Source organism: Megalobrama amblycephala, linkage group LG1 (genome assembly GCF_018812025.1).
Source record: "Megalobrama amblycephala isolate DHTTF-2021 linkage group LG1, ASM1881202v1, whole genome shotgun sequence".
NCBI lineage: Eukaryota > Metazoa > Chordata > Actinopteri > Cypriniformes > Xenocyprididae > Megalobrama > Megalobrama amblycephala.
The window spans coordinates 49,170,202-49,188,622 of record NC_063044.1 but is presented as its reverse complement, the minus strand read 5'-3'; the positions used below and the strand labels follow the sequence as shown (position 1 = coordinate 49,188,622).

General features: G+C 36.3%; 1 protein-coding gene across 2 annotated transcripts in view; it reads left to right on the top strand.

Moving 5' to 3' along the window:
• The window catches only part of igf2bp1 (insulin-like growth factor 2 mRNA binding protein 1), a 41,260-nt gene extending 24,274 nt beyond the window's left edge, over window positions 1-16,986 (top strand). The window contains exons 3-15 of one of the 2 annotated variants that reach the window (XM_048198246.1): window positions 3,103-3,151; window positions 5,827-5,878; window positions 6,084-6,147; window positions 6,819-7,109; window positions 8,576-8,710; window positions 9,645-9,767; window positions 9,882-10,017; window positions 10,121-10,237; window positions 10,412-10,528; window positions 12,405-12,479; window positions 12,595-12,726; window positions 14,260-14,373; window positions 14,545-16,986. In XM_048198246.1, coding sequence (XP_048054203.1) covers window positions 3,103-3,151; window positions 5,827-5,878; window positions 6,084-6,147; window positions 6,819-7,109; window positions 8,576-8,710; window positions 9,645-9,767; window positions 9,882-10,017; window positions 10,121-10,237; window positions 10,412-10,528; window positions 12,405-12,479; window positions 12,595-12,726; window positions 14,260-14,373; window positions 14,545-14,694 — 1,555 coding nt within the window. In that variant the 3' untranslated portion in view covers window positions 14,695-16,986. Of the gene's footprint in view, window positions 1-3,102; window positions 3,152-5,826; window positions 5,879-6,083; window positions 6,148-6,818; window positions 7,110-8,575; window positions 8,711-9,644; window positions 9,768-9,881; window positions 10,018-10,114; window positions 10,238-10,411; window positions 10,529-12,404; window positions 12,480-12,594; window positions 12,727-14,259; window positions 14,374-14,544 lie in introns of both variants that reach the window. The other variant, XM_048198237.1, reaches the window with a different exon arrangement.
• Window positions 16,987-18,421: the final 1,435 nt, after the last annotated feature.

Genomic DNA, 18,421 nt, shown 5'->3' with positions numbered 1-18,421 from the left:
GTTACGGATAGAGTTTTGCTAGACGCTCCAGCTAGTATGAATATCTCTTTACTAAAAGACCAAATATTTGTGTATCATTTTATGATTATTATAACAATTATGTTTGATTATTTATTGATTAAACACATAAATCATTCCAAACTCCTGCTGTAGTCTCTTATCTCAAGCCATATAGTCATATCTATGCTTTTTCTTTCACGTTTACAAGTTGAACATAGGAGTAAACTTCAGTAACGCACCACTGAGCCGATCCTATAGGACGGATACCAACCCTCACCCTAACACACACACACCCCTTCCCCCAATGCTATTCGCTTGCCTATAGGGCCCTCACCTTTGACCCTTGTAGGGGGTGAATCTCTTCATTTTTTTTCTTTCAATCTTTTCTCCTCTTGTTCGTTTCTGTTATTGTTATTTGGTACTTTAATTGGCATTTTTATCGTCTTTGTAGTGCTGTGTGATTGAACTTTCTATGTTTCAGTGTGTGTTGAGATTCCCGTTTTAACTGAAGCCAAATCTAAACATAGATTTTATTTGCCACACCATAAAATACAGAGAAATCCCATGCAACTCTTTCTGGAGAATTTGAGCATGTTAACAGATTTGTGGTTGGTGTCCCATCATCCACTGCTCCATGGTTGGACGTAACGCCTGCAGCATTACAGGTCAATTCAGAAATGCAAAGTTTAGGCATGTTTTCGTCTTTAAACAATAGAAAAAGAGACCAAAAGGGGTGTCAGTCCTCTTCGCCTCTTTCATGTGGCCGTGATTTCCCTGCCGTTGACCAATCAGAGTGGTCAGAGACTTGGTGGGACGTGACGTGATGTGTTTAAATGGATTCAAAGGTGCCAAACAAGAGGGATGTTTTTCATCAGTGGGGGTGGGGATGAAAAACTCTGTTGCGGGTGTGTGGTGAGTGTGGGTGGGATGCGGATGCGTCGGGTTGGGGGATGGGTTTGGGAACAAAGTGATTGATCAGTGGGAGAGCGAACAGATTGGTGGTGTTTGTGTGACCTTTGCCTTTTAACATTTGTTGTACCTTTGGGTGCTTAACTGCTCTCAATTTACTTGAAACTTTCTGGAAGACATGTTGCATTCATTCTGAATTGTGAATGATCTTGGCAGCCGCCACCACCACCACCACCAACAACAACAACAACAACAAAAATAAGTACATACTCTAATATCTTAAACAAGGCCTCCAAATTCTACATGGCCGTTTTCAAAACTGGACAGTACATGGTTTTGTTTGGTTTCGTTTGGCCTGGCCACGCTCGCTTTGCTGATCTGTGTGTCGTGAAACACCCCGGCAGGATTCTTTGTTCCCTGATTGGCTGTTTTGTCCGCCATTTGCATTAAGGGAGGAAGAAAGTGAGCATACGCCGCCATTTTCTCTGCTGGTCAACCGGTGGGCGTCAACCTTGCGGAGTTCAGAGGTCTTTAGGGTTTCTGATCTCAGTCACCAGAGCAGAGTTGCACGCCCCTCCCAAATGACCCCTGGCATCCATTTCCCTCCTTGATCCTACATGCATGCATTGCATCAGAAGTTTGCTGCTACGCCCCCTAGAGGTTCCAGAGTGCTGCAGCTGTGTGTAGGTTATCTGGATGACCGTCTCCTCTTAACCATGCCATAGCTATGGTGATGGAGCAAAGCCATGCTGCAGTTCACAATTGGACTTTATAGTTGATTCACTTGTTTTTTTTCTTTTTTTTTTAATCTCTCTGCATCTTTTTATTGATCGCATTGCATTGCTTTCATTGCTTGGTCTTCTTTTTCTCTCTTTCTTGACCAATGATTTTGGAAGCTTCCGGGGCAGCTGGCATTAAACTACATCAGTGTCTAGTTTCAATATACCCATTCAGTCTCTCTCTCGTCTGCCCATTCCACCTCGCTTCCACAAACGTCGAGCAGGAGAGATGCTCCCAAGCATCTTCACAACGTTTAATCTACCTAACTATAAATTATATGACATTCCAGATCACTTATATGATATTTTCATTGATCTCACATCATGTTCTGTCCTCGGTTTCGAGACCATACACAGTGTCAATTCAGGAAAGTCTTTCTAGAAATATGACCATGACTATTAACACTTTTTTTTTTTTTTTACTTGAACATGTGCTACACCATGTCAAAGTTTTAGACTGATCCACAACAAATATTTATGTTTACATTTACATGAATTTATTTACTTATAATGAACCAAAGTCACTTATAGTGCATTTTGGCTTCTTATTTCAATTTAAAAATGCAGTATGCATATATTATTGCATATAAATACATACATATAATGACCTTTTCTGTAATGACCACATGTTTTTGTAGTTTTTAGTTTAGTTGACTAGGATTTTTTTTTTTTATCTGGTGCAACTCTCCAAAAACGTGATGTTTATGAATAAATAATAATTAATGCCATGATTAGGATGTGTACACTCACGTTCAATGTGTAAGAAAAAGTTTTCACATCACAACAAATCTTTCTTTTAAATTACATTTTAAAATTTATATGAATCCAATATGAATACGAAGAGTGTTTTAAACTAGATTTGTCCTTCCTCATAAAATATTATTCCTTTTCTTTGATTGATACATCTAAAGTTGTTAAATACCTTTAAATGAAAAAAATATTTTTTTTTAAGCACATAATTTGCAATGTTAAAAAAAGAACTTGATTCATATCTGCTCACTCTTATGGCATGTGAAAGTATAAAAGTATTAATGTCCGAGCTAAAATTAAGTACCATTTATGATGGAAGTTACTGTTCAGATGGATTTATCCCTGTTCTGACTCTGACTTTCACCTTTCCATGCGTCTCTTGCCACATCATTTAGATGTAGACAAGACCAGGACCGTTCTGAACACTAGCCACCAGCGTAAATCAGAATTCAGATGACGTTGAATCGACGGATGTCATTAGTGTAATTAGTTTTTATGCGATTGCGGGTGCGAAATTTGAGAGTAGTTTTTGTTGAAAATGTCTGTGGCTGCAACAGCTCCTGTCAATTTGTATTGAATATAATGACGGCTCTTGTTTCATCAAGCAATGTTTGTGAGGGGAACCTTTTCTAAACCTTGTTTCTCTTCATTTCTCCCTCTACAGGACCAGAAAACTTCAGATCAGAAACATTCCGCCACACCTACAGTGGGAGGTGAGTCTGGGTGTGTCCATGTCTGTTCTGACAGTAAGACATTTTCAGATTTTCTTGATGCTCTTCACCCAAATGTTCTACTGAAGAGCAAGGGTAGCTCTTAAGGAGGTTTTTCCAGACATAGATTAAAGCCTAATCCTCGAATAAACTATTGTGTGCTTTATGATTCTTCTCCATTCATAGTTTCAGACAGTATCCTAAGTTTGGCCTAAAAAGCACCATGAACAACGTAAATGTCAAGACGTTTGTGCAACACTTACGTCAACAAACAAAATTTCAGATAATCTCACCGCAAACCAATGCTGCCATTTTGTGCTGGTCGGGATGCTCAAACAAATCTATGAAAACTAATCTGGGTTTTAATAGGTGAAAAATGTAAAGTTTTATATGGAGAAATTAATCCTGTTATCAAAATACATACCTGTTAATTTAGTTTAGGACAAGTTTTAATCTGAGGTTTTGACAGAGTTACTAAAAAGTTTACACTTGTTGTGGAAGATTAAGCTACAAATGGTGTACCTATACCTGTCTCTGCACATTCTGTTGGAATACAAGAAAGTATTTTACTTGAGAAGGTAAATGACTTAAGACTGTTTTCTGAAAAAATTAAGTGAGTTTATGCCTAAAACTAGAAAATTGCTGTCTCTGCACATTCCATTGGAATATGAGAAAGTATTTCAGTATCAACAAAAAGTCTGTATTTTTCTTCAGCCTCTTCCAAAAAGAAACCTGACAAAAACAATCAAGCGGCCTTTATAAGATGTAAATGTTTTAATATTTATGTGGACAAAAATGCATTGTAAAATAAGCAGTTCTGTGTAATTCTTCACTTTAGCGCAAATTTCAGCAACGCGTTGATTTAATCTGGCTCTGAATAGCAAAGTTTGAACTTTCTCTACATGTTCTGGCAAGGGCAGTGCCCTGTGTTGGTTTAAACTCTGAGTTTTATCCATGTCATTCAGGTTAGGTGATCTGTGTGTGATTATGTGATTACACCATCAACATACAGCGTGTGTGTGTGTGTGTGTGTGTGTGTGTGTGTGTGTGTGTGTGTGTGTGTGTGTGTGTGTGTGCGCGGGTGTGGCACGGTGCGTGCGTTCTCCGATGGTGGTTGTACTGCCTGACTGTTGTTCTTGTGGGGCGGGGTCTTTCTTGGCACGTCTCCAGCAGGCCCCGCTTCTGCCAGTCACTTGCACCAATGTCAGCCACTAGGAGGCGAAACCCCGGTGGCAAAAACCCATCACCAGCTGGGTTTGGTGTTGTTCAGTTTGACAGATGTAAAGTTCTGTATGGAACTTAAGCCTGTTATTATCATACACAAAATAACATACTTGATTGTTTTAGTTTGGGACAAGACAAGTTTGAGAATTCTGGGAGGTCCTGATGAATGAAAAACAGTTTTAAATTACAGATGGCTTGTTCTCTTGGCTACTCTGTTAAAAATAAAGGCTACAAAAGGAGTTTTTAATAGAGATGCCATAGAAGAAACAGTTTTGGTTCCCCAAAGAAACTGTCTATGAATAGTTCTTAAAAGAAACATTCTTTTATTAGTGTGAAGAACTTTTTAATAATCTAAAGATGTCAATAAAGAACCTTTTTGTTTTTAAGAATGTAGCTTTATTAAACAAGCTATACACTACTTAGAAAAAAGAGCTGATGTAGGGAATTTGAGTTTCTAATTATTGAGTGAAACCAATTCAGTTGGGGCCTTGCTGAAAACCATTACAAATATCTATTTAAAAAAAAAAAAAAAAAATCAAGATACATTTACCTGAAGGAAAGTGACTTAAGATATTCAGTTTTGTATATTGTGCGGTGAGAAAAATAATCTTGTTTTCTCTTTGAATTATCTTTATTTTTCTTAGCCCATTGACAGATAATTTTCTTGTTTTAAGCATAAACTCACTTAAAGGGTTAGTTCAACCAAAAATGAAAATTCTGTCATTAATCACTCACCCTCATGTCTTTCCACACCTGTAAGACCTTCGTTCATCTTCAGAACATAAGATATTTTTGATGAAATCCGAGAGATCTCTGACTCGTCCATAGACAACAATTTAATCACCACTTTCAAGGTCCAGAAAGATACTAAAGACATTGTTAACACCGTTGATGTGACTGCAATGGTTAAACCTTAATTTTATGAAGTGATGAGAATACTTTTTCTTGCCAATACTGAGCCGGCGTTCTGACATAGACCCTGAAAGCGCTGAATGTATACAGTGTAAGAGAATGACACAGAAGAGAAGATATTGTTGAATAAAGTCATTATTTTTGTTTTGTTTTTTGCACACAAAAAGTATTCTCGTCGCTTCATAACATTAAGATTGAACCACTGCAGTCATGTCGACTGTTTTAACGATGTCCTTAGTACCTTTCTGGACCTTGAAAGTGTTGATTATATTGCTGTCTATGGACAAGATTTCATCAAAAATATCTTAATTTGTGTTCATGAGGGTGAGTAATTAATGACAGAAATTTCATTTTTGGTTGAACTAAACCCTTTAAAATCTTAGGTCTTGTTTTCTGAAAAATGTTACAATTAAGTAATTTTTCTTCCAAAATAAATGTTTTGATTTAAGAATATTTAATTATTTTTACTGGAAAACAAGTCTTTGTAGTGCATATGCTTTTCTTTTTCTTGTGTTTATTTTGTTCTCTTTTATCCATTGTAGGTTCTTGATGGTCTGCTTGCCCAGTATGGAACTGTTGAGAACTGTGAACAAGGTAAATGAATGCCTTGAGTGTCATTTGTTTTGAATTATAGACATTGAAAGGATTACTAATGAAATGATACAATAATTTGTATTGCTGTGACAGACTAGTTCATACTGAAGAAAGATTCATACTGAACACTTGGAAATGTTGTTAATTCTTTTACAGTATCAGTAAGTAATTTACACTCTGTTGTTTCTTATGTTTTTCCTCACAGTGAATACAGACAGCGAGACTGCAGTTGTGAACGTCACATATGGGACACGAGAGCAGGCTAGACAGTGAGTGGACTTTGCCCTGCAACCTTAATTTAAAGCTGAAGTGTGTAATTTTTCCACTAGTATCACAAAATGGAATTCATAGATTTCCTCGTCTGCCACTGGTCAGACAAACAGATAGCCCCTCCCCAAACTCACAGCATTGGTTGTGAAAATGTCACTGTGCTGATTCTCAATGCTTTGAAAGCACCAGTGTTTTCAATTTTTAGTATAAAAAAAAAAAAAAAAAAAACCTACACATGTCTGTGTGCATTTTAGGATGGGATAAAAGAACGTATTTTAACACAAAAAAAAACCCATTTCAGCTTTATAAAAGACATTTCTTTCTGTAATATCAAATTAAACTACCTCAAGGCACATGCCTTCTCATTGTGTTATTTTGCCTTGTTTGAGGCTGACACCTACTGGTGATTCAGCTGCTTTGCAAGCTTTATTCTGCTTGGCAAAATATGAGATGTCAGCCTGAATTCTTCATAGGATTAATTCATAATGTTTCTTAATAACCTCTTAGGCAAATCACTTATGTTGCACTGTGAAATTATCCATATGATTTAATCTTTGTGTATTTAATCAGTTAGCATTCATCCTCACCGCAGTAACATTTTCTCCCAAGAGGCTGTCAGTCACTATAAACCCTGCATTCATGCATATTATTCATGCATTTTGTCCCAAAGAGCTATTCAGAAGCTCAACGGTTACCAGTTTGAGAACAACGCCCTGCGTGTGTCATACATCCCCGACGAGAACTCTGAGGTCGACTCTCAACGAGGCCCAGACAATGGCCGTCGTCCCGGATACGGTCCACGAGGAAACTCCCGCCAGATGTCGCCTGGTTCGGGAATCCCCTCCAAACATCAGCACGCTGACATCCCTCTCAGACTGCTGGTGCCCACACAATACGTGGGTGCCATCATTGGCAAGGAGGGCGCCACCATCCGTAACATCACCAAGCAGACCCAGAGCAAGTGAGTGATTGCCTCTAAGTGTGATTTTATGGTAAATATCATGGAAAGGAACAGACACTAATTTAATTTAACCCTCTACCGCACGCATTATGATAAATCTATAGAAAAAAATATTTGACTCTTTTTCTTTTCTTAGAATGGCTTAACTTGAAGTGCTGTAAAAAAAAATTGGAAAAAAATATTATTTTAAGGTACTTTATGATATGTTGCCATACGGCAACAACATACAGTAGTGGAAATAACTTAGAATAAGTGCAAGTGTATATAGTTAATATTTTTCCTCAGAAATGTTGTTTGTATTGAATCAATCGGTGCTATTATAAGCTTTAGCAGAAATTATAAACAACACCTTATACATATTTTCCAACATCTTGTGCTTTTATTTATTCCATTCTCTTTTGCTGAATAATGCTTTATATTCTTGAATTTCATTACTTTTTTCGTGAATATTACTTAATTTGCAAATCATGTATCATAAAACATTGACATAAAACCAAAAACATTGCAGTTCATGAAAATTCAACATTACGCAATCTTATGAGAGGAAGGTTATGAACATGAACGCCCCCCGTAATCCTTGAAACTTCACCTTTTTTCTGTACGAAACTTCAAAAAGCAGTTTTTTTTGAGGTGAGGCACAGGTACACATCACATTTGGTGCACTTCACCCTAACAATACACTTACATGCACTTGCACCTGCCTTTTTGAGACACCATGGTAGGCCAGTGGTAGGCCTGGTCCAGTAATACTGGCTGTGGTGGCAGGTCTCTGATGTTGATTTAATCTATAATACAAATGTCATGGCTGTCCTTAACATACCACTAATCAACATTATATCACTAGCATTAATGTTGTTATTGTTACAGCTTAACAGACTGCAGCTGGCCTTTGCTAGCTATCTAACCTATTATAATAATGTCATTCCATTATTGCGCAGTGTTGCCATTTGGCAACACAGACATTTTATCGATTTACCAAAAACTATTTTCATAAAAACTTTTTTGAGTGGTGAATATGTCATCATAACATACCTGAGATGATGTTAACATTTTTTTTTTGTGAATGTGACATGGCCGAGTCCTTGTTTGTTACTGATGTTTTAATTTGCTTTCAGCAACTACATACAAGAGACGGCAGTCTGTCAGAAATCGCGCCACAGAAAAAAATTACATATGACTTAACCAAAGCACATCATTGGCTAAACTAAGGTCTTCTCTTACCAACAAACAAAAAAAAACAAAACAAGAATGTTCTCTTCAAGAGACAGTGGCAAGGAAATGAACACAAAGAGTATGTTGCCATATGGTAGAGGTAGAGGGTTGAAAGAATAGTTCATGAGTAGTTTGTGATTTTTAAGATTTATTTATTATTTTTTTTAATTTTGCTTGTGCCTTTTGTATATTTTATTCACTGTTCGTGGCATAACTTTTACGATACCTCCTGCTCTTCTTCTCTCATCTCTTAGGATTGATGTGCATCGTAAAGAGAACGCAGGTGCTGCCGAAAAGCCCATAAGTATCCATTCTACCCCAGAGGGCTGTTCAGCTGCCTGCCGCATGATCCTGGAAATCATGAACCAGGAGGCCAAGGACACCAAAACGTGAGTGATAATGACAAGTTTACACACTCTGTCAAGTCCAGAACGATGATTCCTTGCACATTTCATATTTGCAAGTGTAATCTACACTATCAGTTTGGGGTCTTTAAAAAAAGAAAAAAGAAAACATAAATTTGTACTTTTATTCACCAGTTGATTAAAAGTGACAGTAATGACTTTTATATTGTTACAAAATATTTCTATTTCAAATAAATGCTGTTTGTTTGAATTTCTATTCATTAAAGAACCATGAAAAATGTATCACAGTTTCCACAGAAATATTTAGGGGTAACTCTTCAGGATGGGGAACACATATTCACTATTAACTACAACTTTTTCCTTTAATAAACTCCTAATTTATTGCTTATTAAAAGGTAGTTTTTGTAGCATATAAGTTCAGGTAGTGGGTAGGATTATGGGATGTAGAATATGGTCATGCGGAATAAGACATTAATATGTGCTTTATACGTACTAATAAACAGCCTAGTAATATGTAAGCGATTAAGCAACTTGTTAAAAGTGAGAATTGAACCTTAAAATAAAGTGTTACAATTTTTGGTAGCATAACTGTTTTCAACATTGATAATAATAATAATAAATGTGTCTTGAGCAGAAAATCATCATCATAGAATGATTTCTGAAGGATCATGTGACACTGAAGACTGGAGTAATGATGCTGAAAATTCAGCTTTGACATCACAGGAATAAATTACAATTTAAAATAGAAAACATTTTAAATTGTAATAATATTTCACAATATTACTGTTTTTACTGTATTTTTGATCAAATACACGCAGATTTGGTGAGCATAAGAGACTTTCAAAAACCTTTAAAAACCGTACAGACCCCAAACTTGCGATTTTCATACATTTCTGTGGATTGTCAGTTCATGTCTGTTCTCAGATCTTTATTAACAATCTTTATTCATTTCCGGTAGTGCTGATGAGGTTCCTCTCAAGGTTCTTGCTCACAACAACTTTGTTGGACGTTTGATTGGCAAAGAAGGACGCAACCTGAAGAAAGTGGAACAGGACACTGATACCAAGATCACAATTTCACCGTAAGCAATGAAAGGACACAAAACAATTAAAGGAACCCACCAGTGGCCTAATTTCATACTGAGCCGCCTTAACACGATTGGTAGAGTTTATATTCTGAATGTCTCTCACTGCAGACTGCAGGATCTGACCCTTTATAACCCAGAGAGGACCATTACAGTGAAGGGCTCGATCGAAGCGTGCTGCCTGGCAGAACAGGAGATCATGAAGAAAGTGCGGGAGGCATATGACAATGACATCGCTGCCATGAATGTGAGTTTGTGTAAGAGAGAAAAATGTGGAAAAACTTAATTAGCCAATAAACATGAATGTGAAGGCTAATCTGAATCAACATTCCCATTTCATCCAGCAACAGACTCACCTGATCCCTGGACTAAACCTGGGAGCCATTGGTCTCTTCCCGCCATCCTCAGCCATGCCGCCTCCTGCCCTCGGAAACTCTGTGCCTGGTCCTCCCTATGGCCCTATTGGGGTACGACCAATTTTCTCACTATTCATTACTTTTAAAAATCATAGATACCGGTGTCACGTAAACTTATGCCTCTATGGCATCTTTATCTTATTATGGTCTGTTAACACAAATCTTTTTCGGGGTGTTCACCATATGTTGCGGTGTGAAAGTTATTTGTTTTGTATCTCCCTACAGGCCTCTGAACAGGAGACTGTCCATGTGTACATCCCAGCCCAAGCTGTGGGAGCCCTTATTGGCAAGAAGGGGCAGCATATCAAGCAGCTAAGCCGTTTTGCTGGAGCATCTATTAAGGTAACCTTTAGGGAATTGCATCGTGGTTCATCTCTTTGGGTTCCCATGATTTTAGAAGAAGAGTGTTTACGTGAAACCTCCTAATGCATTAAAGAGATAGTTCACCCAAAAATGAAAATTATCCCATGATTTACTCACCCTCAAGCCATCCCAGGTGTATATGACCATCTTCTTTCAGACGTACATTATCGGAGATCTATTTAAAAATATCTTTAGTTCTCTAAGGTTTATAATGGTTGTGAATGAGGGTCTGTGTTTTGAAGTCAAAAATAACGCATCCATCCATAAAAAAAAAAAGAAAAGTAATTCATATGACTCCAGGGGGTTAATAAAGACCTTCTTAAGTGAAGGGATGCATTTTTGTAAGAAAAATATCCATATTTAAAACTTTATGGATTACTTTTTTTTTTTATTGGATTGATGCATTATTTTTTTACTTCAAAAAAAGTGTAAAATACCCCCACCACCATTCACAACCATTATAAACCTTGGAGGACTAAAAATATTTTTAAATATATCTCTGATTGTGTTCATCTGAAAGAAGATAGTCATATACACCTGGGATGGCTTGAGGGTGAGTAAATCAAGGGATAGTTCACCCAAAAATGAGAATTATCCCTTTAAAAACTGTAAATACACCTTTTGCATTTCAGGGTCTGTTTGGACCCTATGCAACGTAAGCTTATAATACATAACTTCAACTAAAACCATACTGTATCTAATCAGCAACTTCTCATTGAGTGAATGCACAATGCATGCTACTATGTTTTTTTTACCATGATATTACTTAATTTACCCCCTGTTTATTAGTTGAAAAAAATGAGATTCTTTGAAATTTCAAATTTTTCAAGAAATTTCTATTTTTATGTGAAATGTTATTTGAATAAATTATTAGATGAAATTTATTAGAACCTAATATGAGAATTACCAGTATGAACAATACAGACTAAATTTATAAAACCCACGTATTTTTTTTCTTACAAAAAATCAATGTTACTCTGAAATATTTTCAAATAAAATGTATTTATTTTACTTGCATAAATGTTTTAATATGAAAAAATGATGATGATAAAGCTTGAATTTCCTTTTTATGCTTTAATGGTTCATCAGTAGGTGGTAGCAAATTGAACTTTATGTGGACTTTTCTTTTCCAAACCCTCTTTCTTTCTTTCTTTCTTTCTTTCTTTCTTTCTTTCTTTCTTTCTTTCTTTCTTTCTTCTTTTTTTCAAATTTAGACTATTTGGTCTGTGAACTTTTTCTCTACAAACACATCAAGACATTAATTAGTTTTGTTTGTTTTTTCATTTCATATAAATGAAATGCAGCTCTAGTGGGAAGGAAAAATATGTATGAGAGTGTAGGAAAGAGGCTAAATGTATTTTACAGAAGTAATTTGAGACAAATCTAACTAATAGATGAAAAAATAATCAACATAATTTCATGTGTAAAGCCACTGTTCCCTTTCAGTCTAAAACGGACCCGAACACAAAAGGTGAAACAATTTAGTTTAAATGGTTATATCTCTTACATTTTTGTTTAAAAAAATCTGAAAAATAAATAAACATTTATTTTGACAGTCGTAACAAACTTGCAGTTTCATCTTCATACTAAAAACTTTTCTTTTTTTTTTTTTTCTTTTTTTTAATGATGTACCTCTTCTCGGTTAAAACAGAAATGAATGCAATAGGAGAACGAGATTGTTCACCCAAAAATGAAAATTCATTATTTTTACCCTCATGTTATTTCAAACCTCTTGCAATGTTTTTGGTTTGTGAACGAATCAGTTTTATATGAATGAATCATCATTGTTTTTACTTGGAGTTTTTCAGTGAAATCAACACATCCCTTAAACATCCCAAATGCGTTTTTCCTTTAGATCGCACCTGCAGAGGCTCCAGACTCGAAAATGCGAATGGTCATAGTGACGGGGCCACCTGAGGCCCAGTTCAAGGTTTGCATGAATTCATGGTTTGCAAAGTCATTTCAGAAAATATTTGAAAAGAATTGGTTGTCAGGAAGACCCTCAGTAGATACACAAGTCATTTATCAAGCCCTGTGTGTTTTAGGCTCAAGGCAGAATATACGGTAAGCTGAAGGAAGAGAACTTCTTTGGCCCCAAAGAGGAGGTGAAGTTGGAGACGCACATCAAAGTAGCAGCTGCAGCAGCAGGAAGGGTCATCGGAAAGGGCGGGAAAACTGTAAGTCATACATCATTAACATATTGCTAATAGATGTCAGATGACAACACCTCCTTAGAGGAAGACCCTCCATGAAGCTACTTCATGATATGAAATGTTGGAGACAGATAATTACCTAGAAAAGGTCCATGATATATTGGTGGTATATATATATATATATATATATATATATATATATATATATATATATATATATATATATATATATATATATATATATATATATATATTTATTACTTTGACAATCCAAAAATCTTATTTATATTATATTTTTTCCCCTAATATTGGAAGCAGCTAATAGTACGGCAATTGTTTACCAAGCTGTAGTACTTAATAGGTATCTTTACTAGCCATCTATTATGTTTTTATTGCTAATTTCACTTGAAGTGTATGATTTTATATATATTAGGGGTGCACCAATGTAGCAGGCTATGTTTGACCCAATGAATCACTCATAGTTTAATCCAGGGTTGCCAGTCCACGGTTTTTCCCTACACCAAACATTGTTGCATGCTTCCCATCGAAAAATTGTAAAGAGCTTTGTTGCTTATGATAAGAAAGTCTCTGCTTTCAAATTCTATTTTATCACGAAATATTAACATTTAAACCTCTAATGTTATAGTATTGTGAAATGAGAGGTTTCCCTGTATAGTTTACATCATTAGTTGGGGAAAAAAAATAATGTAATACTGGTGCATCTCTAAAATATATATAATTATTATATTATATCACACACACATAATTATATATTTCTTTGATGTCAAAGCTGAATTTTCTGCATCATTACTCTAGTCTTCAGTGTCACATGATCCTTCAGAAATCATTCTAATACACTGATTTGGTGCTCAAGAAACATTTATTATTATTACCAATGTTAAAAACAGTTGTGCTGCTTAATGTTTTTGTGAAAACTGACAAATTTGATACAAAACGCATCACGTTAAGCCAAAATGGATATTTGAGAATGGGTCATTTTTGAAGAATGGAATAGAAATTTAAGATGCATATATATATATATATATATATATATATATATATATATATATATATATATATATATATATATATATATATAATTTTAACATTATAAATGTATTTACTCCTCAGTTTTGAGTAATTGAATGCATCCTTGCTGAATAAGTTTTAAAAATTAAGTTTTTAAAAAATTAAAAAATATTTAAAAATATATATATTATATTATATTGTATATATGTGTGTGTGTGTGTGTGTATATATATATATATATTATATGTATTTGTATATGTATTTTTTATTAAATGTTCTCATATATTAATTTTGACATTTTTTATATATATATATATATATATATATATATATATATATATATATATATATATATATATATATATATATATATATATATATATATATATATATATATATATATATATATATATGTGTGTGTCAAAATTAATATATGAGAACATTTAATAAAAAAAATTGATGGCATGTGGTGATCAAGACTATCCCACTGATTTAATTGATCCCCTGTGCTTAAACTACCTATTGTAGGTGAATGAGCTGCAGAACCTCACCGCTGCTGAAGTAGTGGTTCCCCGAGAACAAACCCCTGATGAACACGACCAGGTCATCGTCAAAATCATCGGCCACTTTTACGCAAGTCAGGCGAGTTGCTTATCTTTCTGTATTCCCTGCATAAATGCACTTCACTTAGTTAGGAGTGGACACCCAAAGAGCTTGGATGACATTTCTTTTGGCTTGAATGTAACATAAAACTTTTATATGTAAAGAATGCAGCAGACAATGCTAAAATGCTGTTTTTTGTTTCCTCTCTAGTTGGCACAGAGGAAGATCAGAGACATTTTGACACAAGTCAAGCAGCAGCAGAAAGGAGGTATGGGAGTCCAGCAGGGGCCCAATCCACAGGCCATGACTGAGCTGGGGACTCCGCCGCAGGGACTGGCACAAGAACCCAGGAGGAAGTGAGAGGCCGGTGCCGCTAGCCAGTCAGACGGACAGACGAATGGGAGGACAAATGAGCGGACTGACTGAGAGAGAGAGTGACACACAGACCCAGCGGTAGACAGGGAGAAATGAGCAGCAAACTGAGAGGGAATTAAAAAGAGAACAAAAGACAAAAAAAAAAAAAATATGCCTGAGAGAGAAAGAGGACACAAGTTTAGTGAAAATGAACAAGAAAAAAAAAAAAAGAGTGATTTTTCTAAAGAAGAGAGATGACTAGAAAACAGAGACCAGATGCCAGGCCAGGTGGAGTGACTGAGGATGGCGAGGAGGTCCGTCAGAGCGGAGCGCCCTCTGGTGAGAGCTTTTATTCATAGCCGCTTCTTAGGAATAGGGCATAATGATGGTCCCGCAAAAGTGTATTCCTAAAGGATTTCAGTTACATAGGACCCTCAGCCATCAGCAGTCACTTCCGAATTTTAACTGTGTGTTTTTTTAAAGATAGAGATATATGTATAGAAATGTTTATTCAGAGGTATTATTAATGAAATGCAGTGAGGTAGAGATGGGAGACCGAGAGAGCAGAGAACCAGTCGCAATTTATTAGTGGGCGTGGTCACCAATCAGGTGACTTCTCCCTACCTATCAGAGATGAGGGGAGGGGCCAAAGTTGTTAACACTGCTCTTGAAGTCCCCCACGCTAAACTGTGGGGGTGACGAGATGAAAAAAAAGATGAAAAAATGAGGTTGTAAATATAATCTTCATGACTTTAAGTTGAGATGCTGCACGTTTAACCGTCGGCAATCGCGCACCTGGTTTGAGAGGGTTGCTTGCAGCGCTATTCGGAGGCTTCCCTTTCAGGCCGCGTGCCGTTTGGCCGGCGGGGCGTGCGGCGAGAGTTCAGTAAGCGTGTGGGCTAAAGGTGACCTCTGCAGTTGTATTGCAGTGGATCAGCTTTTTAACTTGCGGAAGGCCAACGTTTCCGCCCTAAACCACGCCGGCGATGATCGCTGCAGCGCCGCTCACACCTAAACGGCATATTTTATATATATTATATATATATGATATGTGAGTTAACCTGGCCCCTCGTTGCATTGGAGCAGGCAGGCGATGAAATGGAGCGTACCGTAATTTCAGAAAACTGACATTGAGCATTTTTTAAAAAAGTGTTCTCTTTTAGGAACGTGTGATTTTCGTCATCTGTAAACCTGGTCTTCAGACGTATTGTTCTGTTTTTCCTGAGAATAGAAATGCTGTAAAAATATGCAGAGACCGAATCAAGTAAGGACAGTCGTCCTGAATGCCAGGTTTGATTGACAGGTACAGCCTCCACAAACCTGCCTTTAGGTCAAAGGTCAAGAACAGGTGATAGCAATATGGTTTCTGTGCTCTCTCTCGCCCACTTTGTTTGACATTTGCCGATGAGGTTGCCAGGGTCCTGGCCTTTCTCACTGAACTTAGAACAGATTAGATAAAATGAATTAAGAAAAAAACAAAAATACTACCTCAGGGTATTGTTACCTCAGTATTCCTAATTTCGTTCTTCTTTTCTTTTTTTCTTTTTCTTTTTTCCCCACTTTTTTTTTTTTTTTTTTTGCTTGCTGGTGTTTTATATAAAAGCTGATGGTCTTGAATATTTTATTTTTTTAAGGAAGAAATATTTTAAATTTTTTTCCCTTTATTTTCTTTTTTGGTATGCGTGTATGTGAGAGTGTAATTGAGGTTTTTTTCCCCTCACCTGAGCTCAGAAGGACTCCCAGGAAAGTGATGAATTGTTTTATGAGTCTCGCCTGGGGGTCTTTGAAGATTCACACTTGAAATCATTGGCCAATGGAACGTAGGACAGATCTTACCATCTCTTACTGGTGCATAATGAATGTTGCCATACCACAGGTAACTCATTTTGATGCAAATGCGTATGTTTGCTGTACAAGCTGACTATGGAAAACTAAAAATGGCCTTTTCTTCTAACTTGTGCCATTTATTTTTGCACCTGTGGTGTGATCTTGATCATTCTGCACTTTGACATCATTGGTTGGCTTACTTGAAAGGGCTTGACTTGCTCGAAAAAAAAGCATGTCGACCATCGTCGGCCCTAAGACACCGAATGTGAAGCATTTAACATCTTTCTCTTTTTTTCTTTTGGATGGAGTCTCGTCCTTCTCCATTGTCCTGTGCAAGTGTGCGTGAGTGTGTTTTCTAATTGAGTTTAAGTGTTAAATCTTTTTTGTTGGGGAAGTGGTTTGGGTGTTTTAAAAAGGCAGAAATATAGAAAACACTCTATGGCCTCGGTCATACTCATTTTTTTAAACTGACTGAGAACAAAAGGTACCTTTTGGAAAAACGGGAGCCAAAAAAAAATATGTAAAACGAAAGCATACACATCTCTCAAATTTAAACCTGTAAATAATTTGTTCGATGGAACAATCTGGAAAAAAAAAAAAAAGTTGTTTGTATTTTTTTAGAATAAGATACTAATTGGATAAAGGATGGAAAGACTTTTAGCCGTTAAAGATGGATGGACACTGCCAGACCGCGTCCTTTTCAGGTTCCATTCAGACATCTACGAAGGGTTTGCCAGCATGTTCACTTTCAAATGAAAATTAGCCCAAGCTTTATTGACCCTCAAGCCATCCTATATGACTTTCTTCTTTCTGATGAACACAATCAGAGAAATATGAATAAATATCCTGACGCATCCAGGCTTTATAATGGCATTGAGCGAAACCAACGAGTATGAGCTGAAGAAACGTACTTCGTACAACATTCTTTGTACGTTGAATACGGAAGGAGGTCTGGCAGAAGCTAGACATTTTACTTCATAACTTGTTAAATATGGATATTTGTTGCACAAACGCATCGCTTCAGGAGGCTTTTATTAACCCCCAGAGCCGTGTGGAGTACGTTTATAAATGGATGGATGCACTTGAGCTTCAAACTCGTTGGCATCGTTCACTGCCATTATAAAGCTCGGATGCGTCAGGATATTTATTAATATTTCTCTGATTGTGTTCATCAGAAAGAAGAAAGTCATATAGGATGGCTTGAGGGTGAGTAAAGCTTAAGCTAATTTTCATTTGAAAGTGAACTAATCCTTTAACCGGTCAAGGTCTTTTATTTTGTTTTTTGTTTGTTTTTTACAAAAGCTTCCCTTTTTCACACTAGATGACAGTCTTCTGTTTTCTGCTTGAGGATTGAACTTGTCAATAACTCGTCTCAATGGAGACACAATACATACTGCTCTCCAGGCGGGAAAGAAGTGTCTGTCCCGTTCCAGCCCATAGATTTCTGTCAGACACCAAGACACACTCACACACTTCTGCTCTGTTCAGACTGCAGCAGCCCTTTTGCTTTTACCTTTTTGTTTTTATTTCTGACAGCAAGCTTTATTTGGACATGACATCTGGTTGAGAACTGTTTCATCAATAAAAGACAAAAAAAAAAAAAAAAAAATATGTGAGCGAGAATTATTAACATAACAGCAGATCTCCAACAACTAACATAGTTGACAAAAAAAACAAAAAAAAAAACAAAAAAAACAAAAAAAAAACGAAATAGTAGATATGTTATTGTAATTGCATTTTTATTATTTTGTATTTTTTATTATTTGGGTGAAAGGTATAAGCGATGAGAGGGAGATGCCCTGGACCGTTTCAATGGACAGGTGGACATTTTGTAAAGCTTTTAGATGTCACATTTGCCCCCTTCCTTTCAACCCGTGTACTTACCTTTCATCACTTTACACCACTC